This window comes from Drosophila biarmipes, chromosome 3L (genome assembly GCF_025231255.1).
Source record: "Drosophila biarmipes strain raj3 chromosome 3L, RU_DBia_V1.1, whole genome shotgun sequence".
Taxonomy (NCBI): domain Eukaryota; kingdom Metazoa; phylum Arthropoda; class Insecta; order Diptera; family Drosophilidae; genus Drosophila; species Drosophila biarmipes.
The window spans coordinates 16243380-16269305 of NC_066613.1; the positions used below are offsets into that span (position 1 = coordinate 16243380).

Here is a 25926-nt window from a genome sequence, read left to right on the forward strand (position 1 = left end):
TCCGCAGCTCTCCGGATTTCTTGGGGCTCTCCAACGTTCGGTGACAACGTGCTGCGCATGCGCAAAGTCGGCATCGAAGCGGCAATAAACCCGTTTTCTGAGGCGCAGACGGACCAAAATTAGCGAGCGATGAGCTTTCGACGGAAAAGCAAAAGCAAAGCCAGAGCCAGCCGAATTCCCATTTTTATGCCAACTCCGAGTTGGCCAATACGATCTGCAATTTCAGTCTGCAAGCGGTCAGCCAGGTGAACGGCAGCCAGCACAGCTGGTCTCTAAGTAAGTGGGCGTGTCGGGCGCATATATATATCTACATTTGTGTAGATATCAACGGGTGTCTCTGTGCGTGAGAGAGCTGGAAAAATTATATAAAAAGTGTTCGAAACAAGTGGGAAATTTTCAAATATCCCTCCCAAGAGAATAGCTAAAAAGTGTTTGAAAACGGTGCGACTTCCCCTTGAAATCCTTTAGCAAATCACTTGAAAATAATTGAAATTAATCAAAGATAACCGCAAAGGCAGTTACAAAATCAGCCGAACAACAATAAAAATTTCCACAAGTGCACTCACACAAACACGGGCCCACAAAGAAAACTGCAGCTCTACCACAAGTGCAGGAAAACTGCGAAAAGAAAAACATTTATGGTTTTTGCCTTTGTGTGATTTTGCGTGCCTTTGCAGTTGTGTGAGTGCCCACTTTTATGGTGCTAAATTTTTATTGTTTATTTAAGAAACGCATTAAATTAAAACAAAATCAACTAAAACATTTGGAAAAATCAGCATTTAAAACCAAGGCGACACATTAAACCCTCTCGTGGATTATACAAAATAAATTTCGATCAAGCGAAAAAAGGTAAGTTGAAAATTTGCATTTGCTTGTTAGGGGGCTCTGCAGAGCTTATCTACAAGTCGAACACCGCGAGTGGACTCAACACCTATTTATACACCCTTCCTAGTGCACAAAAAGATATATATAACTATTTTTTGGGCTTTAGCAATGTTAATTATTTGCTTTTTCTTTCTAAAAAAGTTAAGAAATAGGGAAAAAATGACTGTGATTAAAATTCTTGTAAACACTAATTTTTAAAGTTTTATATATTGTAATTTTTAAGATTTGTCAATCAATAAATAAAATATAATGATTGTTTGTCTCCTAAAGTGTTTTTGTTGTATAATATTCATTAATTTAACATAACGAGCTTAAAAGATTAATGGATTGTATGAGTTTTTAAATTACACATATTTAAAATATAAATTAAATATAATTTATACATTTTATATTTTAAAAATTCTAAGCATGAGCAATCCTTTAGGAGGCCAGTTTTAAAAATTAAGTGTTTCAGTTTTAGTGCTGTTACTTTACTTTTAAAATATTATTGTATCCCTTAGCCAACTTTTGTTGACCGCACTGATCTTATTTTTGTTTTGCGCCAAAGTACCCCAACTCTCATGGCCAAAAAGGCGTTTTGCCAACACAAAAGTACCAAAATGATCTCAGGCGTTGCTAATTATTGCTCTGCGCCTTGTACATTGCTAGCCATTCCGCGCCCCGCCGCCCCTTTTGGCCTCAAGGCATCCCCCCTTTATCCGCCCACCCCTGACTTTTGCAGTTACAGTTTTTATTGGTGGTTGTGCGAAGAGGTGTTCAAATGGCCTGCGCATCTTCGCCGCAGAGCACCAACACCGGGGAAACAGCGAATATGGCCAACATAACTGAGCCAAGACTTACTTTCATCATCATCAGCAGCAAAAGCACAGCAGCCACAAATGAAATTTTGAAATTTTACTTTCATCCATTTATTTGGCGCTTTTCACTCTCCATTTCTGCGTTATTTTCTACCGCTGGCCTGCGGTTTTCCATAATTAAAACACCTAACAATACTATTTGCTTAATTGTCCCAGAGCAGAGTAGAAGTTAAGTAATAATTGTGCTTTTTTGTGCGTCTGGGAACTGAACTCTTTGCGGGTTCAGGTCAGAGTCAGAAAGTTGGCCAACCGGAATGGGCGATTAAGCCTATTTGCTAAGGAGCTTTAGTAAATGCAAAAAAAAGGTAACAAAGCTAAGAAATAAAACAAAAACAAATTGATTTTGACTTGTAAGTGGCGAAAAAGGAAACCCTGTTTTCACCAGCTGCCAACGACTGCTGGAAGATGCTGTGTAATGCAAAGAGCCAAAGAAAAGCCGAGAAAAGCTCCTAATGGGGTCCCCATGCTCAGCGCAGATTTAGGTTACAGATATGAGATTCATGCACTTGAGATTGCTTTAAAAGATATTGTATATCAGCAAAAGAGCTGGAATATTAACACAAATAAAACGCAGAGATAACAAAACATAAACTAAGACTTCTTGAGCATTTTAAAACCCATTTGGTATTTTTTCTAAAACCAGGGGATAATAATTTAAAATATGATAAATGTATATCCTAACCAACTAGATACAAAACAAGATAGAGATACTTATCATACACATAATATGGTAAACAATTTATAAAGGTCTTTTTAAAAATATTATACCTACAAGATCTTTCCTAGAAGTTATAATATTTATCGAGGCTTCTTGGGAAACAAGAAACCTTTTAACAAAAGCTTGTTGCTTCCGTTAGTCATACTTGAAACCAATTATACTCAACACAAGTTATGCTCCGCTGAATCCTATTAACTCTTCAAGAACGAGCTTCCCCTTCCTGTGAACTAGTAACCTACGTCAGTCCATTAATAATTCATAAAAACTAAACGACGATTAAAGACATCCGCAACTATAAAACCCAGTGGGCTGTAAAATGCCTCAGACATGTTCGAAATTTCCCAAAAATTATTTGGTGCCATTGAATGCCAATGTGCCATGAGATACGGTCGCCTTTTGCGTCTGCACTGCACCAATAAACCGCGAAAAAAAGGCGACCTTGAAAGTGCCCAAGCCGAGCTCTCATAACATCTTATAAAGATGCTAATTTCTTGTGACAACCAGCAACTTGTGTTGGCCAGCTGGCAACCGGCTAAGAGCGATGATGGCAGACTGAAAAAAGCCAAAAGCCCACAAGAAACTTGTCACCGACTTCTGCTTCTATCGGGCAACCGGATTGGCACAACCTGGGGCTATAAATTTCGAACCCGAAAACCCGTCGCTGACGTCGAAGAAATTTATGCGCAAATTAATACACGAATAAAGATGTAAACGAAAACGAGAGTTTGGCCCCAGACGATCTTGCCCCTCAGCCATGATGCATCTAACAACAAGGCAGTAAAATTAAATTCAGAAAAAACGTATAAAACTTTAATTTAATTGCTCATTGTGTCTGTGTGGGGGGGCGAAACCTTCGGGGCTTTTGATTCTAGGCGCCTTTTATTGTTTAAAAAAGCCATTCAAAGTCGGAGAATCGCCGAGCAGATGGAAAAATTAGCAAAGCTTCAAGGAAAAGCCACCGACGATTTTTGCCATTATAATGAATATTTCATGCAAATGTTCTATTAAAAATCAAATAAATTTCTGTGCCTTGGGACAAATTAAAAATGAATTTGCCAAACCAGCTCCAGATTTTTTATTGTTTCCGTTTCATCTTGTTCGAGTATCTTGCTGCAGTCGAACGTGTCTAGAGATTCATCAATTAGGTCCAAAACAAAGGCGGGGGCCAAAATAACAACTCGCCGGCGTTTGTCATCGTGCTTAGCCTTGAATTTGAACTTGGCCAAGACAATAAGACCTGCTAGGCATCGACTTTTCGAGACATCATTTATGGTCGCCCGAAGCGCGACGCTCGAGTCTCCGGTTTGGATTTCTCCGTGGGCTGTAAAAGATTAGACGGCCAAAATGAATAACTTCATATTTCATTTACGATGGGCTGCACTAAATTCGAAATTAGGTAGGCACTAAAAAGAAGAGCCATAAATTAACTTTGTTTAGCACAGGGCAATTTATCACCGATATATGAAGACAGCCGACGGCTGGGCTGGCCTTAACTTTTGGCCAAGCCATGGAAATGGCCAAGATGTACGTGAATGGGAAAAACTGAACAGAGGTTGATGAATGGAAGGTCTCGGTAATACCCACAGTGTGTGGGCCTCTGGTTAAACATGAGAATATTTGCCTTATGGTGGGACAGCTTAGGATTTTTGCAGACGCTAGACTTAGGCACAGGTTCTGAAGCGTGGCCTCCTACACAACCTTTAAAAAACAAATGACAGCAAAGCATTTGCTCTTACATACTATTGTTTTAAAAATTTAAGAAATATATTGTGAAAATTACTTAAGTCAACTAAAAGTACACCAAAAATTAAAACTAAAAATCATTTAAAGCATTTTTGGAACTTTTATAATACAGAAAATATCTTTGGAAAATAAGAACGTAGAACTAAAACCGATTTGAATTGTTATAATATTTTTCTTAGGACCTGAGTAGAAATAGAAGCTACAATAAAACAAAGACCATAACGCCCACAATAAAAGCCGAAAGCGCTCAAAATGTTTTCAATTGTTTGTTGATCTCTTCAAGAACCCTTTGGCATTTCGAGCGAGGCATTCGGTTCCATCAGGGTTGTTATCTCTGTCAAAACAGCAACCATTATCATATTTAGTGAGATATTTATCTCCGCACTCGGCCCACACAGCCGAGCCAAATGTCAAAAAGTGCAAACCAGCCGAGAGACACAAACAGACTGGCAAACAGTCAATAAGCCAGGCCGAAAGCCATCAAATCCAATCAAATCTCCACTTAAAATGCACGACACACTTTTTGTGCTGGGTTAGACAACAACAGATCGCCGAAAACGGGGTGTGATCGGCGAATCTTTGAACTCAGGGCTCCGAAATTGAGCAGAAAAATGGTGCCGTGCATAAACAGAAAGGCGGGGGAGGAGCTTCCTCGCCCATCAAGTATACGCCCCGTGTGCGAGGAGACCAAGGAGACATGGGCCAAACAATGCACAATAAAAGTACTGTTTTTGGAGCAAGCAAATTGCCTTTAACTTTGGCCATCGGCTGCCAAATTACAGTGCTCCAATGATCTTTGCCGAGCCAAAGCGTTTTGCATTTGGTTTCCTCTCCTCGGCGCAAAAACGCATTGCAAACGAAAGTATTTTTCTCCCGCTTGCTTTTCAATTTGCTATAGTTATGCATTGTGTTTATTATGTGGTCGAAGTATTTACTTATTTGTGTATTTGCTTGTCAGTGCGGTGGCCACCACCCTTTCAATTTCGCCCAGCCACTCACTCCGCTTACGTAAGTCGAGCCGCCGAAGTGACATTGAAGGCTGCCAAAGCTAATTATGCAATTACCACCCGACACCCGGGACGGAAATCGGAAAGTGATTCGGAGGCGATCGAAGTGCGCACAATAAGTGTGTACGCGAAATTTGCAATGATTGCATTAGTTAATTGGCCCATTTGTGGGGAAAAAGAGGGACATTAGACGGTGAATCAAGCGGTTTTCTATAAATATTAGTTTGATAAATTAGGTATAGTGACAGTAAAGGTTTTCACAATGATAGATAAAACACTTTCTAATCAAAAATTTTGTTGTCTTATCACTTTAGGTCGAACTCCTAATAAAAAGACAACTTTTTATAAAACAGATCAGAAATATTTTCAAAAGGTATATTTTCATAGGTTTGTTTTGATATTTTTTTCTATAGTAATTTAACTTTTCTCAAAGCAGATCAAAAATAATCCCTATATATCTAAATATAATAAATTATAATACAGATTTAATGTATATATTTTAGTGCAGACAGAATCTATTCTATTCTATCTATTCTCCAGTTTTTAAAGTTTTCCTCCCCCCGAGAAATTTCACTACCTTGCACTGACCATAAGTCTGGAAAAGAAAATCGAAAAGCTGACCAAATACAAAAGTTCAGCCAAGAACACTTTCTACAACCAATTTTGGCTAGAATGCATTTCTGCATGAAGAAGTTTCCCTCCTATGAAGCCCCTACTTATCGACTCTTCCCGACCTGAATGACAAGCACAGAAAGTAGCGTTAATCATGGGACGTGATTTGAATAACAAGATAATATAAGCCCAGAACTCTTCGAAACCATCCAAAGTTAAAATGCCGAAGAGGTCTCTTTTGTTTCTTTTCATTTTGAAGCGTTCAACGACTTCAGTAGAACATAAATCTTCCACAAAGGTGTAAGGGGTGTGTCTGAAAGTGATAAATTTACATAATATTTTGTATATTTCTCATTTCAGTTAACAAACAACCAGCGAATTGAAGACTTCAAGATGAGAAAAGCCAAAGGCTGGCTGTTAATGACAGCAACAGGTAAGATTGAGCCGAAGGACACTCCTCCAGTTAACCCAAAAAAACACTTAAATTCGATTATGAACCCGAACCGTGACATAATACCAATCCTTGCCTTATTATGTAATTTTTGGCAGCTGTGAAATTTTAATTAATTTAAAATGCGCTTCGCTTTTGATTTAGTGCTGCTGCTGAGCCTGTTGGCGTCCACAGAAGCCGCCCTGCCCTTCAAGAAGGTGTCCATCGCCAAGACTCCCGTCTCCACGAGCAGCACCACCAGCACCACGACGGAGTCGCCGGCCGTCGAGGAGGAGGAAGTGGAGGAGGAGCAGCCAGTGCCCAGCGGCGATGGTGGCGACAGTGGCAAGGTGGGATGAAGAGAATAATGAGGGTTTTTCAGTAAAGCAAGCCTTCATGCCATCGTATTTTCAGTCGGACAACGTCACCCTGTCAAAGAACTCCAAGCTGACGGGCATCCCACAAATCGATTATATCTGGGATCCCAATCTGCCCAGGGAACTGAGAGGGTAAGTTGAAGGAAAAAAACTGAAGGAGATCCCTAGAAGTTGAGTTGCAAACAGCATTTGATCAAGAAGAAGTTTTATATATCAATACAGGTCATTACCTATATTATTAATAGTTTTTGCGTTGCTTGCCGTCAATACAAGTCTGTTAACAAATAATAACAAGCCATATACCAAACAATACAATTCTTAGAAATTTAAAAAGTTAAACATTTGACAATATAAAAATTATGTATTAAAAATGAGTAGAAATATGTTGATTCTCAATAGGTTAAAACAATTACATTAATTTGTTTTAATAAAGGGTTCTTTTGCGCGTAGGTCCTTCATAATGGACAGGTAAAAATAGAAAAAGGGTGGAAAGTGTTCTATGGTTTTACCTATCCATATGTGAGTTGTACCAGCCACCAAGCTAATGACACCTTTTGAGCCCCAATAATAGTAAACGGCTAAAACATGTAACAAAAACATCTTACGTCTCCTACCCTAAGCTTACGTAAATAACTTCAACTTTGATCATCTCGCACAGCTACAACCTGTCGACCTATCCCTTCCTGTCCACCGTGCCGCCCATGGACGAGATCCACTTCAAGTGCGAGGGGCTGCACGACGGCTTCTATGCCTCCATCGAGTACAAGTGCCAGGTGAGCGAGCCGGCGTGACCTTGTCTGGCCGAAAGCGACGTAACATAATTGGACATCAAACCTGGTCAGACCAAACACAACCCAACCCAGTCCCTTTGTGCCTGTCCAGCAATTTCTCTTTTTTTTTTTGTTTAAACTGGCGACGTGACGCCAAAAACTTGTTTGCGCCTCGATCTTGACCCCAAAAGCGGGCAAAAAGAAGCGCTAAACGAGGGCTAACAGAGCGGATTAGTTATGGCCAAGTGTGATTAACCAGCGCTGGTCTCGTTGCAGATCTACCACCACTGCGTCTACGGCATAAGACACGACTTTCTGTGCGCCAACTTCACGGCCTTCGACCAGCGCACCTTCATCTGCCACTTTGCGTCCGACGTGGACTGCGAGGGATCCCAGAAGTACTGGAACAGGTGAGGCGTCCCCGGGGGAATCCCCCAAAAATTAGCTTGAATTTGAATATTTTTAATAAGTTATGATATCTTAATTTTCCTAATGGGGTATATCATAATTTTTATTTGGTATAATATCAGTGAGCCCACCAAAATTAATGTAAACATGTATTCACGAAACAACAATTACAAAAGCTAATCTCTTAATGTTTCCACCCTCTTCATTAACTTATTTAAATACTTCTTAGACATATATTTAATTGCCAACTCTCTCCCCAGGAACGATGAGCTCTACATGGCCACCACTACCACCTCCACGAGCACCACAACAACGCCCGCGCCACCCACTCAACCGCCTGCCCCCCGTCGTCGTCCTCAAAGACCACAGCGTCCGCTGAGGCGTCCCTACAACCGCAGACCCATCGACGACTACTACTACGAGGATCAGGATCAGTACGAGGACGATTACTATGAGGAGCGTCCCGTGCGCAGGCCCAAGCCCAGACCGCGTCAGAGGAAGCCCCAGGTGGAGCTGGACTACGATGATGAGTACGAGGAGAAGCGAGCGGAGGCCAAGAAACCCATCAGGCGGAACAGGAATCGCTACCGCGATGAGGAGGAGACTCAGGAGGAGGACTACGACGAGAGGCCGAGTAAAAGGCCAAGAGGTAAACCCACTGCAGGACCGGCGGGTCGAAAGGTATCTCCCAGGAAGCCAGGACGCGTGGAGGAGCGGCGCAGCTTCAACGAAGACCGTCCGCTGGGAAGAAGGCGGGTGGAAAAGGACAGGACAACGCCATCATCCGCCTTGGACGATCTGGATGAGTATGAAAAGCCCTACGGTGGCGCCGATCAGGAAGAGGCTGCCGAGGAGCAAACGCCACATAAGGTGAAGACAACGCCAAAGCCACTGACTGAATTCATCACTCCCAAGGCGGCAGCCGCCTCCGTTTACGCTCGTCCCCGGGCTCCACCGAGGATAGCTCGACCAGTGCCTATCAATGAGAAGAAAAAGTTCTCCTACCCGGTGCAAAAGATCACGGCCACCACGCAGCCACCATCCAACAGTGCCCAGGAGGAGGAGGACTACCCCGAAGAGCCGGTAGAGGAGGACTACGAACAGCCTCCGGCCAGGAACACTCTACGGAGACGTACACCAGCACCTCGAGTGGAACAGAAGCCCACGAGAAACACGTTGCGGAAGCCAGTGACGGACAAAAAGCCGGCCGATGAGGAGTACTACGAGCCGGCGGAGCAGGAGCCTTTGAGAAAGCGCAAACGTCCTCTGGCTCCCAGATCCCGGACCCCGGCAGCGGATGTGGACTTCGAGGATGAGGACTACGAGGAGAGTCCGGCGCCCGTCTCCACAGCAGCTCCATTGAGAAACCAGAGACTGAGATCCAAGACAACCACCACCCGGAAGCCAACAGTGCCGCCACGTCCGCGCAAGCCAATCGTGGAGGAGGAAGAGGAGCTGGAGCATCCAGTTGAGCCGGTCGAGGAGGAGGCACCCGCCCCCAGGACGAGAGCCAACTCAGTGAGCGGGCGAAACGCAGGAGCTGGATTCTCGCAGCGTCCTTCATCGGTACGTGTGGTCAAGCGACCTTTCCTGCCCTCCAGGGGCGGCAGTCCATATCTGCCACGAGGCCTTCAGCCGGTGGGCGTTGCCTTGAAACCACTGCCCACCACCGATAGCACGCCCATCGACATGGGTTCAACGATTTCGGGAGTGCGTTTGCTGGAGCATGGAGCTCCTCTGTTGAGGGGAAATCCTGATAGCGAGGAAGATGACGAGGAGGAGGCTCGTCCATCGCCCACTCCGCCCAGGACGACGCTTCCGCCTCGCAGTGCCCTGCCCACCACGCCAAAGCGTGTGGAGCCACAGCGTCCCAAACTGAATCTTGACGAGCTCTACGAGAACGACTACGATGTGACCCTGAACGACGCACTCGATCCCACGCTGAAACCGCTCTCGCCCCAGCATCCGCATCCACATTCGCATCAGCTTCCATATCAGCAGCAGCAGCAGCCGCAGCCGCAATCACAGCGGCAATATGCCAGCTCCTATAATCCATTTGCCTATCAGCCAGCGTATCAATCACCAACATCCGCTTCAGCATCCGCACCTGCATCCGCCCCTGCATCAGCATCCGCATCGCAGTCGCAACCAGCGAACTATCATAGTGATTCCTATTTCTCGTCGACAGATATACGCCGGCGGGCTGTTGTCCCGGCGCAAGCCGCGCGTCCACATCGACTCGAATACGCTGCTGCCGGAAGAGCAGCCGGCGGACCATCCAGCGGAGGAGCCGTCGCCGGGTCGGGAGTGAGCCGGAGCTACCAGCAGGCGGGCGGACGCATTGCCCAGCATTTCTACGACGACTTTGCCTACTGAAAAAAGTTCGCTTGTATTAAGGTAAGTCTTGGTTGGCTTAAACACGTAGTTAAAGACCTTAATCTATATGATTTTCTTGGTTTTGCAGTTTCTTCAGCTGTAAATAAGTTTCCCCCACACAAGGAGAGTTCCCATTTTGGTGCACAGCTCCAACTTCTTAAACAAATCTGTCTCTACCTTAGACGTTTAGCCGCAAAAACCTACTTGTAATTCAAAAAGGTTTGGGACATATTAAGCAATAGCCACTGGAAAACAACATAAGCGATATAAACTCTTAAAACTGTTTTTAAAACTTATGTTTTAGTTGAATATAGTACCTTACAGTAATATTTCATTCGCTCCCTAGCTTGACTTTTATCAACTAACGTTCAATCGCTTATGCTATTTTTGCTCTATGAGCTCTGTATGTCCTGAACACCCTACTTATATATACGTTGTATAATACTCAAATGTCGTGATAGTAGCAGCTTGCGAATTTGTCTGCTAGCTCGTATCTAGTAGTTTATAAAATTTACTTCCTCCCACTCGTTTATCTCCGCCCAACCAGAAATCTGAAATGAAAACATAAAACACCCAGCCGAACAGCAGAATCGATGTCCTTAATGTACATTTAGAGCGGGCGAATACTTAATGTGTTAATTTAAAAATGCAATTTGCATTCAAATTGTCTGTAATATTTAAGCTTTGTCGGAGATCGTGTTCGTTGTGGTGGACAGCCAAGATCTAAGACTTAAGTCGGAGTGCATAACAATCAAAACAAAAGTGAAAATAAATATAAAACCTACTTAAGATACTGTTTTACTTGGTACGATGGCCAACTAATCCTTTTCAGATTTTTTCAGGCAGTTCTTGAGGTTCTCCGTTTCCTCCTCCAGATGGTCTAGTTTTTTCATTAAAATTATCTGGAATTGGTTTGGTATTAGCAAGGCAAAGGGTATTTTGGGTAAACACAGTTTATACCTTTGCTGCAGAGACTATTTCCGTGGCCACTTTGAGGGGCATGTGCTCTAGGGATTGCACTAAAAGCTGGGGCCTTACTTTGGCTATGTCCTCGATGGTCTGAAATCCCGCTGCGTACAGTTGCTTGGCACGGTTCTATATGAGAAATAACATTTTTTTAAAAATATATTCTAGTCGTTAATTAAACACAGGTTACTCACAATCTTAACCGCTGGCAGTTCCATTAGCGGTTCCAGCTCAAAGGTTCCACAGCGATCCATTTTGTGTAGAATGCGTTCAAACAATGGCTTGTAGCACCAGAACTCCTCCAGCTCCTCGCACAGGCGGACAATGGCACTGGAGGCGGCTGTGGATTGACTAATGAGGTGCTGCAGGGTTCCCCGCTCCACATTGTACTTGGTGGCCACAGAGGGAAGCGGCAACAGATTTAATATGTCCGCCAAGATGAGCACCTTGTAGAGGCGGTTAAGCTGCAGGGACAAGGGACCCTGGACCGAATGCGTCTTGAATAACCTGGCTGCATGGGCCTCTGTGAAGCCAAGCTGCTTGAACAAGGCCTGCGAGTCCGGCGGCAGCGAGGTGTAGACTCCAAAGAGAATGCCTGCATCGGCCGGAAACAATTCGTCACCTCGCTCATTCGAATTGAAGCACACGACCAGGTACAGCAAATGCAAGTAGTTGGTCAGGATGAGCTGCTGCTGGGCCTGCTTCAGCTCCTTGTGAATGGCATTCGCCCGCTTGTAGTCGATGCCCGCCTTGAAAGCAGCTCTACCAATGTTGGTCAACTTGAACGGGGTGGACTGGCCAATGAGCAGACGGCGCTCGCCAACCGGTCGATTGGTTTGATTCACGTCCTGAGTGGTAATTATCTCCGAAGAATTGATCTTGGACTTGGCCGGCGGTTCGGTCAGCTGCAACACTTTGTTTTTAAACATCTCACGTAGGATCCGGAGCACTATATCGTCCACGGCCACATCCAGGGAGCTGGCCTGCACGGCAAGAAGGGTGCTGTTCACCAGCCGGTACAAATCGCGACGACATTCTGCAAGGTTCAATCCAACCACGCTGAGGATGAGTGACTGAAAGAAGACAGGAGTTAAAAACGTTAAAATATTTGCAGTTTTTAAATCTGATTTTCTTTCTTTGCTGCTCCTTCCAATTCGAATGTCAGCCATAATAATTTTGCTTATTCAGCACGCTAAGCAAAAAAAATGTTTAATTGAGTTACCATTAAGCAGACTCAGCTCAAAAACTAGGCCCATAGGCATAGTTGCTTTTGAGATAAAAAAAAATATCGGAAAAAACTGCATAAATGTCAATTGATTTCGATAATTTTATTAAAATAATGTGAACAGATTTAAATTTAAACATAGGGTCATGACCTTTTTTAAGATTTTCTTTTTTTTGACTCGGTCACTTTGGTCGACTACCTATATAAAGGGATCTGTTTTTAAGGTTCTGTCTCTCAGTCGGTAAACACAGTTGACCAAACAAGTGAAATCGTTACGGAAAACACAAATTTTCTTATTAAAAAAATAAATAAAAAAAACCCAAAAACAGGATAAAGAACCATTCGCACTTTGTTAAAACGATTTAAAAAATCCAACAAAAATTGCATTTCAATCAGATACCATCAGAATAAATCAGACCTTGTACATACGTAAGTAGTAACCGGTGTTGTGTTAATATAAAAATGTTTCTTAGATCTGCCTTTGAACGAACCATCCTATAATTTCTAACGCGTTTGTCCGTTTGTCAATCTGTCGGTACGTCGCTCTTTCCGTACGTCGCTCTGTCCGTACGTTGCTCTGTCCGTACGTCGCTCTGTCCGTACGTCGCTCTGTCCGTACGTCGCTCAGTCCGCTCCTCGAACTGTTATGCCTACCCAGCACAAAAAATATCCTTCCTAAAACTTACTTGCAATCCAACTGCCTCCTGCTGGTCCATTGAACTCAGGGCCTTGTCCATTGGCGAGAAAAGCATTTGGCCCACCTGCAAATTGTCTTTGCTTTGTGCAATCAGAATACTTTCGCCGGCTTCACCCAATCCGGCGCGACCAGCTCGCCCCACCATTTGCTTGTACTTGCACAAAGTCATAAATTCCTGACCCACATAGGGAGCTCGTATTATCACACGCTTAGCTGGAAGATTTACACCCGCAGCCAAGGTGGAGGTACAACAGATAACTGTGATCACTCCAAAGCGATAGGCAGTCTCAATGTACTTCCTCTCGTCCGTAGTCAATCCCGAATGATGATAGGCTATGCCATAGGGCAGCGTTTTCGCCAGGACCGGGCTGAGAATGCCGCACATCTTGTCCAGGGCATCCATCAGATCCACCTTCTCGCTACGTCGGTGCTCGAAGAACTTTTGCTTTGGGACAATACGACTGAGAAGTAGCGCCACGTTCTCGCAGTTTTTGCGACTGGGGCAGAAAACCAGACAGCAATGTTCCGGAGCACATTCGCTGATCAAGCCGGCCAAGTGGTCGGGATCGGCACGTTTCACAGCTTCGCTGTACTGCAAATTTGGAAGCGGAAAATATTACTTAATTTTTTGTTCTGATAGTGAGTGAAATATAATCTTTTTTACATTGTAGTCAACACTGCGACTGGGTACGAAGATTTCCTCCAGCGTTTGACCAGTCGAATTGATTTCTAACAAATCTCTGCCACATTTAATGTACTCCTTTAACTCCACGGGTCTAAAGCCTCTCGTGTAGACATCTGCATTAAGAAAGGAGGATATTTCGCTAAGATTTCCTATCGTGGCACTCATGCCCACAATTTGTATATTGGCTGAAAACATAAATCTTAAAAATCATTCAATAAAGTTTCTGGAGAACAGATTATTTACCATTCAAAAACATCACCTTTGTGAGGAATGCCTCCAATGTGGCTCCTCTGCCCTTTTCGCCAATCAAATGCAGTTCGTCGACTACCACGAGACCAATCTCGTGAGGTCGCTGCACATCAATCAGGCTGTCCATCAGCACAGCTCCCTTTTCAATGGAGGCAATGAACAGACTGCGCCTCTTGCGACGCGGCTGAGGCGGACACTTGCCCTTGCCGGCCGTGTACTCCTCCACAATGAAGTCCAGATCGATGGCAAATGGAGACATGGCGCTGACCTTCTCCTGGACTATAGACACATATGGCAGGATAAACAACACATTGCGCTCGCGACAAAGCAGTTCGCGCAGCATAAGAATTTCGGCCACTAGGGTTTTACCACCGCTCGTGGGGAGAGCATAGATAAGATTTTTTCGCTTTCTAATCGCAGGTAGATTCAGACACTCATCCTGCCATTCTAGAAGATATTAGAAAAGTAGGTAAAAATATGGGTGTGTTGGTCTCAGGTTATTAATCATACCGTAAAGACTTTTGATGCCCTTGTGCTCGAGTATCATCTTCTTGACCTTATCCGGCAGGCCATAGAATTCACCCTTGCTGGGAAAGTTTTCCTTGACTTGATCATCCTTTTCAAAGTCCGCAAAAGCCTGAGTCTCCCAGTTTATGGGATCAAGAATGGATTGGTTCTTTAGCTCTTCGCAGGTCACATATTGCGTGCCCTGCACAATGCCTTCTATCACAGATCTGGAAATAAACGACATGGACTCGTCCTTGACGGCTGGCAGTAGCTTCTCCGGTGTCCTGGGCACTTTAAAGTTCACCGCATCCAAGAAGAGCTGTGTGTTTTGCAGCATGGGTTCACTGGAGTCGTCTGCGCCATGGAATATATCCTCCATTTCGCCAATGCTCAGGTCATTGAGGTTGATTTTCTTGAATACCTCGTCGGCGTTGTCCTCATCAACTAAATCAATTTTATGGCCATTTGTGGGGGCACTGGTTTCGCTGGCTTGGTAGGATCTCTCTAGGGAGGCTTTCTGGGTGTCTGAGAAGGATGTGTCGACGAACAGCCCCAGTCCCTCATCCGATCCACTTGTCTGCAACTTGTTGTTGCCTGTCTCGGCCGCCTGTGTCCCGAAGAGCTCCTCCTTGGGTCCATCCAGCAGATCCTCCAGATTCGCGTTGGAGAAGAAGCTGTCGCTGTCTTCGCCCTCCGGCCAGAAGAGGTTCTCGCTGCACTGGCGCTTGGCATGGCTTCCGCCCGGTGCTTCGTCGGTCAAATCCAAACTTCTTTTGTTGCACGAAATTCGCTTACTCGCCATTTGGCGCTCGATTGTGTGACCGTCGCGGGGAATCGTCGAAAAACAGAACCAGGGCTGCAGAGCATTAGCCGGGTTTCGAACCAGGGTGAAGCAGCCGGCTAAGTGTTGGTGAAGTTATTTCTAAATCTATTTTTGTTTTTAATTTTTTTAAGCAAATTAAATATACTTACTAGACTGTTATTCAAGCTGTATACATTTTTTATCCACAGCTTTTGACAATTGGATTCCCTATTTCTGTCTTTTGCGGATAATTAATAAATCATTCTTCATTGGAAGGAAGAACGGAATTCGGAATACGGGTAAGCTTATTATTAAGTGGGTCAATAAAACAACAATGTTATTTGCAACAATAGATCTTGCTTCTTGTAACCAGAATATTTTGAGCTGTCATTAAAGTAATGGGCTAAAACATTTATAAAAATCATAAATTTTGGAAAAAAATCCTTTTACTTAAAAATAATTTTGTTAATAACTAATGGGGCTAACGATTACCGTTAACTGTTTAACCGTTTCGACCTGTCGTTTTACGGCACTGCAATTCCGCCGCTTTGTAACACTGTAGTTTACCGCTCTTCCCAAAAACATAAACAGAGCGTGTGCTGCGCAATTTTAAAAACCATTTTAAAAGTTTTGAAAAGTAAATATTAACTATTTAATTTAATGAGTAATTTAGTCAAAGGGTTTTAGTACACTTTCACGTGCATGCAAAGAAGGAACGATTTCACAACCACTTGCAAGAGTCATTGTTGTTCCAAATGCAAGAGGCGTTGGTCACATTTGTAGCGTCCTCAGCAATTTCTATATATTTCTACAATTTACTTTCTCTTCAGTTGAGGACGACGAGCGAAGGCCAGCTTTGCAGGATGAGCAGCTCGTGGTACCTGCAACATGTGACCACGGGTCAGCGCCACATCCTGCACAACGGGCCCAACCTGGTGGGCCGCCACTCGCGCTGCAAGATAGTCTTGGCTGGAAGCTATCAATTTGTGTCCCGGGAGCACGCCAACATAATCGTAAATAATGATGATGAAGTGGTGGTGCAGTCGATGGTAAGATACCGTATGACCCCCGAATATGACATATTCCTAACACTCTAAACACAGAACCCTTTGAATGGCATCTTCATCAATGACGGCAAGCTGAGCGAAAAGATCAACCGCTTGGCCGTGGCCGAGGGCTCCACCATCAGTCTGGGCGTCACCGGATTGGCACTCGAGGAAGTCAAGAGCATTCATGCCATTTTCGTGCTAAAAAAAATGCATCCCACGGTCGTTGAAGTCATCCTATCCTCTGACGATGACGATACAACGCCACTTCCCGCTGCTCGATTCCCCATTGGCGCTCAACCCACAGAATTCAATCTCAAGGAGCAAATACCAAACTTTGCGCTTAAGAAGGACACCAGCCAGGCGAAGGAGGAGTTGCCTTCCGGTTCCAGTTTGCATCTGCCAAAAATAACGGAGGTGAAGCAGGAATTCGTAAAGCAAACCACCAATGAGATACAGAACATCTTTGGGGATCCAAACGATGCCATTCTCGACTCTGTGCTGGAATTAAATCCATATTTATACAACCAGCTAAACAAAAATGCGGCGAGCAGTGCCACCAGCCAAACAAAAATTCACGATGGTGACTGTATTGAACTGGAAACGGATGCGGAGAGAAACCAAGCATCGGAGGCGCAGAGAAACTGCAACGCGGTTGAGCCGGATAAGCAAGCAAATAAGGATGGCGTTTCATCAGCACAGGTAGTGGTCGACGAGGACGAGTACGACGAGCGTTTTGCCATGTCTCAGGCAGTACTCAAGGAAATAAAGGCCGAAATGGCCTTTGGCGATGAAGAGGAGGATTTACTAGAATCGAATGGCTTGGGGAACATGGAACAAGGTTCTCCATCGTCCGATGCCTACGAGGACATAGTCTACATCAGCGACTCCGATGATGATGAGCTGTATGACAAGGTGGCCGACTGGTCCAAGCTGCTTAGCCAAAAAGCGGTTCCAGATGTCATCGAATTGTCGCAGACATATCCGGTGTTGGCGGAGAACTCGGATACAGATCAAGAGATTGAAGCGAAACGTCCGTCTAGGGCTTTAAAAATCGAGTCCACCAGTGAAGACGACACTTCCCCTCAAGTAGAGCGAAAATCGCGGTCCAAAACCAGGTCATTTGACGATCGTGTTGTGCGCCAGGGTAACTATATCAGTCTCTCTTAAAAAAAAAAACTGCACTTTATAACTTTAAAAAAAACTTTATATGCTTTTGCTGGAGTTAACTACATTAGGACTCACGCATTATTTTCACTTTTTTTGTTCTTCTCAGCCGACAGCACGACTCCCGATCCTCCGCAGATCCGAAAGTGCTCAATACGCTTGAAATCAAAATCAACTGATAATATCAGCTCAACTGCAGATGATGAACCCTTGCTTGAGGTAGCTAATGATGCAGGTGATGAAAAAGAGGACAAAGTCAGCCCTACACTAAAATCTTGCTTAAAAACTCCGAGCAAGACATTACCAGCTGACAAGGACAAAAAAGCAGAGACCAATAAATCCTCAGTTCGAAAGCGCCGTCAGACAATCGCGTCCAGAGATGAATTGGCAGATATCAGCCCACAAAAGGAAGAAACTAATAGGACACCAATCCGTAGGCGGCTCACAGTCACTTCTCCGAATGAATTGGCTAAGTCCAGCGCAACAAATGAGGAAATCAAAGAAGCTTCCAAAGATATAGTTGAGACTCCCAAAAAACTATTCCGCAGTCGATCAAAATCCTGCTATATAAACCGTCTAGTAGAATTAAATGAACCTCCTAGCAAAAAAGAAATGAGTCCTAAAAACAATGAAAATACAGGTAACAGCTTCAAAGAACTGGTGGTAACTCTAGAGGCTCCAAAAAATTTGGAGACGCCAACCAAATCTAAAAACAAAAAAACTAAAGATAAAAAACCTGCGACTCGCGTATTAAAGACTGAGCTTAAGAAAACTAAAACAACGACTAGATCAACGCCTGCCAACCAGGACAATGAGAAAGTTCCTATTCCAGCCGAAACCACCGTTAAAAAGAGCCCACGCCTACTCAACCGATCGAAATCGTGCTATGCAGACCGTCCTGTGGCTACTGAAACTGATTATGCTGACAAGCCGTCTCCAACCAAAAACGATGCAACTGAGAGACATCCGAGCTCTAAAGACACGAGGATAACTCGGGGACCATCAATAATCCAGGCTCCGTCCATGCCCAAGGGTCGGGGCAAATTGCGAGGAGTCTCGGCACAGGTTCAAGCCAAAGACAAGGTATTAGATCGTCAGCGTCTCATCGACTACCAGGCCGAGTTAAACGCCAAGTGGAAACAAAAGCCCAAGGACAAGAAAAAAGAGAACGAAAAAATTAAGGAAAATCGCCGCGAAGCCCTCAAGAAGCTTTCTGACAAACCCAAGGAAAAGGAGATTAGCTCAAGAACTAGTAAGAGAAAGCATTCCACAAGTGTGCCCACCGTGCACAATTCCAACAGAGGTGAATTCCTAACCAAAGAAGTGGTTGGCCCACCCACGAAAGTGGCCAAGACGGATAAAGCTAAGCCAAAGCCAAAGAACCCAACTCCACCTCGACGCCCCACTGTGGAGACATTCTCGCAGCAGCTACAGGCAGCTGATGAAGCTACACTTCATCCGCAGCCACATTATCGCCCAGCGGAGCGTAAGGGAGCAGAGAAGGCGAGGAATCAGCGCACCTGCAACAAGGTTACCTTTGCTGAGATGGAGCTCTACCGTCAAAAGGCCGAGGAGTTGGATAACCTTCCAAAGAAGCGCAGAAAAGTGCACTTTAATGATAATGTCGTGATACACTACATCGAAAAGGACGAGGGCGCCCGATCCCATGTGCAGGGTCGCAAAGAGAGCTTCAAGCTCCGCCACAGCACGTACCGCGAACGTCGCGAATGGGCTCGCAAGGGTAGGAAACCGGTGAACGACATCCGCCAGCACTCACGAAGCATCCTGCGGTGGGCCAACCAGTGGCTGAAGCTCGGAAGTGTAGATGCAGTCGCCGATCAGGATACTCTACTGCCGATTTCAAATGAATTCGATTCGTATAAGCACTATAAAGAGTAAGTTGTAATACAATTATTTCCAAAAAGCGCTATGCTTAACTTTTAAATCGTTTCTTAAAGGACATTTGTGCCGTTGATGAAGCTGGAGGTGCTGACCACCATAGAAAGGGACTACAAGACGAACACTGAGACTTTTGCTGCCAGCTTAAGCAGCGTGTATATCCAGGACAATTGCTACCGTTTGCTTTTCCGAGGTTTGCATTTTTACATATTATTTTCTTATTGAGAGTGTTATTAAATGATACGCTTTGTTCTCTTTCCTTATTTGTAACATACCAAATATTTATGTTTGTTGCTTACAGTCAATAACAGACCCGTTGGGAGATTCGTACTATATACCCTTTCGGGGGGTAGCCAAATTCCGGAGACCTTTGCCAATCTGATAGATATTAAGTGTGTCGGAGGTAAGTTATCACCATATGTTTATATAATCCTTGCCCTAAACTTATTTTCGGTTCATCCAGGCAATGCCTTTGATTTTCTGTTTGAGATCCTGATACAGAATATAACCGAGGAGCAGATCAACAGCGTCAAGCAATGGAATGCCCGTCCAGTCGTCGACAGTATAAGGGTGGAGTTGGGGGCCTTGAGTGCCGTCCATCAGCTCCCCACTTCGCCGCTCTGTCGTCGCATCCTGAGGCCCACGCAGACTTCAAACGAAGTTTCTCTACCAAAACAGTCGTTTATCTTCAAGGGTCGCATGAAGATGAACGAACATCAGAAGAACATTTGCCTGCGCACCTATCTGCGGGTCATCGACGACTTGGAACCGAGTATCACGCTGATCCAGGGCCCACCCGGTACTGGCAAGTCGAGGGTCATTTCCGAACTATGTCTTCAGACTCTGTACGGGAATGCCGCCAAGATGCTGGACCGCAAGATCTTGATTTGTGCTCATTCCAACACGGCCATAGATCACATTGTTTGTCTACTGGGTATGGTTGAACGCATAATGAGCCACCACCGCTTTAGCCTACTGCGTTTCGGGTTGCACGAGAAGATGAGTAATTTCTCTCGACCCTACTCGCTGGAGGCGCATTTTGAAAGAGCCAAGAAGAAAAAGCTGGAGCGCCTTACACCGGAGAACGCTGAAATTTTGAAGAAGCAGCACATGGATCTTAAGGCTGAGATCCTTCTGCTGAAGCAAAAGGCGAATCTCACGAGCACATATCTGCAGCAGCAGCTGCAGCAAAAGGAACGCCAGCTCCAGTTAATCAGCGAGCAACTGAATCCGCCGTTGACCCATCGGGAGGAGTCGGATATATCTCATGCATGTGTGACCCAGGCCAATATCATCTGCACCACTCTCTCCTCGTGCGTGAAACTGGCGAACTATGTGGACTTCTTTGATCTCTGCATCATCGACGAGGCCACTCAGTGCACAGAGCCCTGGACCCTGCTGCCCATGCGGTTTGGTCTAACTCATCTCGTTCTGGTTGGCGATACCCAGCAACTTCCGGCGGTGGTTCTGTGCAAGAAGGCCATCGACTTCGGTCTGTCCAACTCCATGTTCGATCGGATTCAGCGCAGTCTGCAGCAGCAGTTGGATAAGCCGGGTGGCAATCAGTTTGTGCACACGAAAATTTTCAAGCTGAGCATGCAGTACCGCATGCACCCGGAGATTTGTCGTTGGCCCAATAAGTATTTCTACGAGAATCAGTTGGTAAATGCCGAGATTAACTCCCGTTTTGCCACGGCTCTCATTCCCTACTGTGTGATCAACTTGAGATACACGCAGGACATCAGCGGCGTTCAAAACAAGAGCATAAGCAATGACGAGGAGGCTCGCTTCGTGGCCAAGCTTCTGACCGAGATGGACAAACACTTGCCCACCAAGCGCTACAGCTACGGCATAATCTCGCCGTACCAAAGCCAATGTTTCGCCTTGAGCCAGGTGATTCCCAGACACATGAATCTCACTCCCTTGACTGTGGACGCGTATCAGGGGTTGGAGAAGGATGTGATCATTATCTCCAATGCCAGGACACGCGGCTGCGGCTTCCTCACCAACTATCAGCGCCTCAATGTGGCTCTGACCAGGCCGAAGCGTTGCTTGGTTATTTGCGGGAATTTTGATGATCTGAAGGCGAGTCTACAGAATGAATTATTTGCATAGTATATTGTTTACCTTTTATCTTGCACCTATTTCAGTCTGTGGACATGTGGCGTCAGCTACTTGACGACGCTCGAAACCGGAAGGTTTACTTCGATTTGGACCGCGAGCATGTGGAAGACCTTCAGAACTCCTTGATCAAAAAGATGCTGGTCAATCCCATCGACCGTCTTTAAGGGAAACGGCTAAAAGCAACCTCCTATAGCCTTAGAAACATTCGAAGTGCCACTAGGTTTATGAAATAAATCGTTTTTTTTAATCTTCACTTTTTTTGTATATATTTAACATATAGACTGTAAGATTTTAAGTTGAAATCTTTGTACACTTAGTTCATTAATACGTCGTCTTCTTGCATTTCTTTTGTAAATGCCATACAGATACTCGTATAACAGGATTTATAAGTAACCGATTATATATCATCTATTTACTTTTTGAGAAAGTGTCACGGGTTGAGGATGATGCTGATACATTGTATGAAATAAATATTGAAATTGTTAAACCAATCGTTTACGGTCTACATATTGCACTATATAGAATTACAGCATTACACACATTATGATTTTCAGCTAGTTCCGACTCCTCGTCCCTCAATTATTTAACTAAAATGCGCTTTAATTATGCTAATCTCCAGATTCCGGCGCTGCCTTCTTGATCATCGCTAAGTTATAGTAATAGTAAGTAAATTCACTAACAACACGCACACACACATAGTCGATATTAAATTCATAGGTATTCTGTTTGCTTTGCCTTGCGTTGCATGAAACGCTTGTCAGTTGGGCATTAAAATTAATGGAATCGCTTAAAAAATTCGATTGCACTATGTAGGGTTCTGCCAACACAATCGCTATAACTTAATGCAAGTAAATCAAGATACTAACTTAGGAAAGTATTTAAAATGTAGCAACAAAATCTAACTAAACTAAAAACATAACAAAAATTATGCCCGTAATTAACTTATTTTATGTGGCTGCTCGAAAGTGCTTGCCGTTTGCTTACAAATATACATATGTCAATGTATATATAGAAATTTCGGCATTGAATATAGAGCGTTCGATTAAGCAAACATCTTGTCCGAATCTTACTGAACCGATTAGACTTAGGTTAGCATGTCGCCCAGGTTCTCCTTGAGCGACTGATAAATTTGGTATTGTTGATCAGGTTTAAGGTTGTAGATCTGAGTCAGTAGCTTCGCCGGCGACGGAGTTCTGATGAAGCTGGATATATAAACGTTGACGAAGGTGGCCATGAGGAACTGGCAGTCGAAACGATCCATGATGCCGCCGTGTCCGGGAATCATGTCGCCAAAGTCCTGTTGTAAGTGAAAAGCTGTGTTAGCAAAGAAAAACTATTTTTTGAAAAATAACATACCTTAATCTTAAAAGCTCTCTTAAATCCGGATGCAAAGAAGCCGCCAAAGGGTCCAATTATGGAGCTAAACAGACTCAGGGAGATCGAGTGCCAGATGAAGGGGTAGACGCTAACTGTCTTGCCAATGCCAAACTGGAGAGGAAAACGAATGTATTTAGTTTGTTAGAGAGAAGATATTAAGTACAACACTTCGTATGATATTATATGGTAGAATATCCATAAGCATATTAATCAACCCAACCTATAAGCTACCTCCAGCTGCGAAGAAACCCTAGTACTTACCAACTTAAGACTGTATTCCTGCGGTGTGAACAAATAGCTGGGTACACAGGACATCGTCATGCGACCCAATTCCTCCGAGTACTGGATGGGGCAGATGAAGTACTGGTAGTTGCACAGCACATAGGAGAACAGAATGCCAAAGAGAACGGTGGCGAAGCCACCCCCAATGAAGCCCTCCCAGGTCTTCTTGGGGCTGAGCTTAATGAGGGGCGTGCGGCCAAAGAAGAAGCCGAACACATACGCCATGACATCATTGCACACAATCATCGAGACAGGTACGATGAACCAAATAAGGCCCTCGAATATATTCTGGATGATGAGGTAGCTCTGGGTGACGACAATCAACAGGGAGACGTGGGTCCAGGCGAAAAGGCTGAACTGCTTAATGTAGTACTTCTTCACCAGCGACAGGACAAACCAAACGAATCCGATGATGTACAGGGCGAAGGACAGGAAGCGATGATAGGTCACCAGGAACTTGAGGTACTCCTAAATAATATTTGCATATTTAAAACCAGATTTGTATACTTTAAATTAAGAGTATTTACTAACCACTCGATTAATGACCACTCCAAAGTAGTCGACCAAGTTCTCCCCGTAGAAAAAGTAGTTGGAGGTAAGGAGGAAGTACCAGGAGAGGCTCCGGAACCAGGGCAAGCCGTGAATCCGATACACCTGGTAGCCAATTGAAATGATCTCCTGGAAGCATTTCACCTGAACCAATAAAGTCTGCAGAAAGAAAGTGGGAAATTAAATAATCGAAGAGCAGTTTTGCAAATTCCATTCAACTCACCGTGATCATCAAGGCCAGTGGTCCGCCATAGATGATCAGTGCGAAGGCGCAGATCATGATCCATGTGAAAATGCCGCGGATGACCCAATTCTTCCATCTGTGGAATGCGCAAGAGATTATTATTGTTTGTAAGTGTACATATTGATTTAGAATATTTGCTCGCCAACTGCAGCCAGCTGTGGATGTGGAAAATTTTCTGAAAACACTCATGCTGCCTAATTTCTATATTTCGCACTTCTATAAATCAAGAGCAAATTGAACGCAGTAAAATACCTTATTTCTTGAAGGGAAAATGTAAAGGATATTCTTTAATATTTATTTAATGTTTAAATAGTAGTAATCCTGCTTTTTAAGAACACGACCATGCTCACAATATTTTTCGCAATGCCTAATATACAAAAAATAATGTCTCATCAACTAGAAAATAGAACAAGAGTATTATAAACACACGCATTGTTCAAAACAATGCTAATTATGATACAACATATAGTAATACATATTCAAAATTTTTAAATGCCATAAGAATTACCAATATACTGATTACTAAGTACTTAATTTAAAAAAATTTTAAATTTGGGAGAAAGCCTTAAGTTCTTCCTATAGTTCGCTTACCTATCCGGCAAGTCCTTTAAAGCCGAGTCCAGTATCTCGGGTGTCTTGTCGGTTCCTTGCGGCAGATTCTTGGCCAGCTCGTCGACGAACTTCTCCTCGGGAATCTTCTCCTCCTCGGAGTCCACCTGAAGAAGGGGTATAAGAAATGCACATATTGATTGGGTTGGATTGGCTGGTGGTGCAAAGTAGGTTCTCTACCGAGTACGATACGACCGGAGTGCAGGGTTTAAGCACTTTCTATTGGTCGCGGAGCAAAGTCCAAGAAACGTCGTATGTATGTGGCCGTATACCCATAATCAGAATCACTCATTTATCCAACACACAGACGTAGAAAGCAAAGGAGGGTTCGGGGTGAGAGGTGAGGAGACAAATTGCGGGCTTTTTGGTGGCGTGTTTTGTTTGTTGCCAAATCACTCGGTTGATAAGGAGACATTTGGGGGGCTTATCACCCTGAACAAAAGGAAAACGCAGCCGGAAGGGAGGAGGAAGTCTGGCGATGGCGATGGCAATGGTCCTAGCTCTGGGTTCTTGGCTTCCGCAATTGTCGTCCTCCACTTAATTGGATTTGCTGGTCATAGTGGCGCTATATTGCAACACAGCAGGTGGGTGGGTGGATGGGTGGATGTGCGGTTGGGTGGGGGTGGCTTTCTGTTTGTTATTGGATTTTCTCCAGGAGAGAGCTCTCTCTTGCTCTTTCTCCCACCTGCTTGTGCGTCAGAGAATAACAAAAACACACACTCACACAGTTGTTGGTATACACACACTGCGTTTTCTATGCTCCAAGAATTATGCAAATTGGAGCCCGGAACAGGCTGCCTGGCCTGGTCTGGCTGCTCCCCATACAAGTCATTGGCACTTACATGGTCCGAGGAATCGGCGGCGGAGGAATTCCGCTTGATGGCTCCTCCTGCTCCTCCGGAGATCGCGGTGTCCTCCAGGGGCTCCTCCTCGCCCTTTCTGCGTCGCACTTCGGCCATTGCTCTGTGTTAACCAGCACTAGTCCCGATGCTATTGATTCCTATTGATTCCGCTTGAGCAGTTCGTCCGTGTTCCGCTTTCCGCGTTCGCCGTGATCCGTGCTCAGAGGTCCGTATGCCCACTTCGTCCGAAATAAAATGCTTTTCTCTATTTTCCGATTGGAGCGCAATGTGGTGTGACCAGGTGGCTCTCGATTTGGTCGTGTGGGGGCGGCAGTGTTGGCTAGCGTGCTCGCATTGCTGTTATGCTTTGTAAGTGATGTCTGTGGAGCTCGAATTCTGGCTACAATGGAAAGGGTAACAAGTTTCATGATTTGTTTACCTACGCAAATGCTTTACACCTTTATGTTTGCTTA

The 25926-nt window shown here is 44.5% G+C and overlaps 4 protein-coding genes across 8 annotated transcripts; 2 read left to right on the forward strand and 2 right to left on the reverse strand.

Moving 5' to 3' along the window:
- Positions 1–147: 147 nt before the first annotated feature.
- On the forward strand, positions 148–10972 carry LOC108034955 (proteoglycan 4). 4 transcript variants are annotated; one of them, XR_001768750.3, is made up of 10 exons: positions 148–276; positions 728–849; positions 6183–6255; positions 6418–6602; positions 6667–6761; positions 7288–7402; positions 7676–7809; positions 8068–9373; positions 9996–10204; positions 10272–10972. XR_001768750.3 is itself a non-coding variant. In XM_017110243.3 (9 exons), the coding sequence occupies exons 3-8, from the start codon at positions 6216–6218 to the stop codon at positions 10181–10183; spliced, it is 2685 nt and encodes an 894-aa protein (XP_016965732.1). In that variant the 5' UTR covers positions 149–441; positions 728–849; positions 6183–6215; the 3' UTR covers positions 10184–10204; positions 10272–10972. The 4 variants fall into 4 exon arrangements, 3 of the variants coding, with proteins under 3 accessions (XP_016965732.1, XP_016965730.1, XP_016965731.1); XM_017110243.3 differs by having other exon boundaries at positions 149–441; positions 8068–10204; XM_017110241.3 differs by having other exon boundaries at positions 149–276; positions 8068–10204.
- LOC108034953 (helicase POLQ-like) lies at positions 10819–15325 on the reverse strand. Its single transcript, XM_017110240.3, has 7 exons — positions 14516–15325; positions 14000–14452; positions 13736–13941; positions 13061–13663; positions 11344–12222; positions 11144–11278; positions 10819–11085 (listed from the first exon to the last, which is right to left on the reverse strand). The coding sequence occupies exons 1-7, from the start codon at positions 15312–15314 to the stop codon at positions 11002–11004; spliced, it is 3159 nt and encodes a 1052-aa protein (XP_016965729.1). The 5' UTR covers positions 15315–15325; the 3' UTR covers positions 10819–11001.
- LOC108034952 (uncharacterized) lies at positions 12649–22041 on the forward strand. Of its 2 annotated transcripts, XM_017110238.3 has the most exons (9): positions 12649–12803; positions 15524–15613; positions 16145–16363; positions 16418–17507; positions 17637–19422; positions 19486–19619; positions 19728–19829; positions 19890–21511; positions 21577–22041. In XM_017110238.3, exons 3-9 carry the CDS (start codon positions 16178–16180, stop codon positions 21712–21714), a joined length of 5058 nt encoding a protein of 1685 aa, XP_016965727.1. In that variant the 5' UTR covers positions 12649–12803; positions 15524–15613; positions 16145–16177; the 3' UTR covers positions 21715–22041. The 2 variants fall into 2 exon arrangements, with proteins under 2 accessions (XP_016965727.1, XP_016965728.1); XM_017110239.2 differs by lacking the exons at positions 12649–12803; positions 15524–15613 and adding an exon at positions 15876–15951.
- Positions 21772–25826, reverse strand: LOC108034956 (phosphatidate cytidylyltransferase, photoreceptor-specific). Its single transcript, XM_017110247.3, has 7 exons — positions 25454–25826; positions 24594–24718; positions 23982–24078; positions 23741–23917; positions 23189–23677; positions 22907–23038; positions 21772–22847 (listed from the first exon to the last, which is right to left on the reverse strand). Exons 1-7 carry the CDS (start codon positions 25568–25570, stop codon positions 22635–22637), a joined length of 1350 nt encoding a protein of 449 aa, XP_016965736.1. The 5' UTR covers positions 25571–25826; the 3' UTR covers positions 21772–22634.
- Between the last annotated feature and the right edge of the window lie 100 nt (positions 25827–25926).

Excerpts from the sequence above, each read along its gene's own strand:
- LOC108034953 (XM_017110240.3), bottom strand. The coding sequence starts at position 15,314 with ATGGCGAGTAAGCGAATTTCGTGCAACAAAAGAAGTTTGGATTTGACC. Across the intron at positions 14,453-14,515 it reads GGGCATCAAAAGTCTTTACG|AATGGCAGGATGAGTGTCTG; the intron begins GTATGATTAATA and ends AATATCTTCTAG. Across the intron at positions 13,942-13,999 it reads AAAGGTGATGTTTTTGAATG|CCAATATACAAATTGTGGGC; the intron begins GTAAATAATCTG and ends TTATGTTTTCAG.
- LOC108034956 (XM_017110247.3), bottom strand. The coding sequence starts at position 25,570 with ATGGCCGAAGTGCGACGCAGAAAGGGCGAGGAGGAGCCCCTGGAGGAC. Across the intron at positions 24,079-24,593 it reads TTAAAGGACTTGCCGGATAG|ATGGAAGAATTGGGTCATCC; the intron begins GTAAGCGAACTA and ends CGCATTCCACAG. Across the intron at positions 23,678-23,740 it reads GAGTGGTCATTAATCGAGTG|GAGTACCTCAAGTTCCTGGT; the intron begins GTTAGTAAATAC and ends AATATTATTTAG.
- LOC108034952 (XM_017110238.3), top strand. The coding sequence starts at position 16,178 with ATGAGCAGCTCGTGGTACCTGCAACATGTGACCACGGGTCAGCGCCAC. Across the intron at positions 17,508-17,636 it reads CGATCGTGTTGTGCGCCAGG|CCGACAGCACGACTCCCGAT; the intron begins GTAACTATATCA and ends TGTTCTTCTCAG. Across the intron at positions 19,830-19,889 it reads AGATATTAAGTGTGTCGGAG|GCAATGCCTTTGATTTTCTG; the intron begins GTAAGTTATCAC and ends CGGTTCATCCAG.
- LOC108034955 (XM_017110242.3), top strand. The coding sequence starts at position 6,216 with ATGAGAAAAGCCAAAGGCTGGCTGTTAATGACAGCAACAG. Across the intron at positions 6,603-6,666 it reads ATGGTGGCGACAGTGGCAAG|TCGGACAACGTCACCCTGTC; the intron begins GTGGGATGAAGA and ends TCGTATTTTCAG. Across the intron at positions 6,762-7,287 it reads CTGCCCAGGGAACTGAGAGG|CTACAACCTGTCGACCTATC; the intron begins GTAAGTTGAAGG and ends CATCTCGCACAG.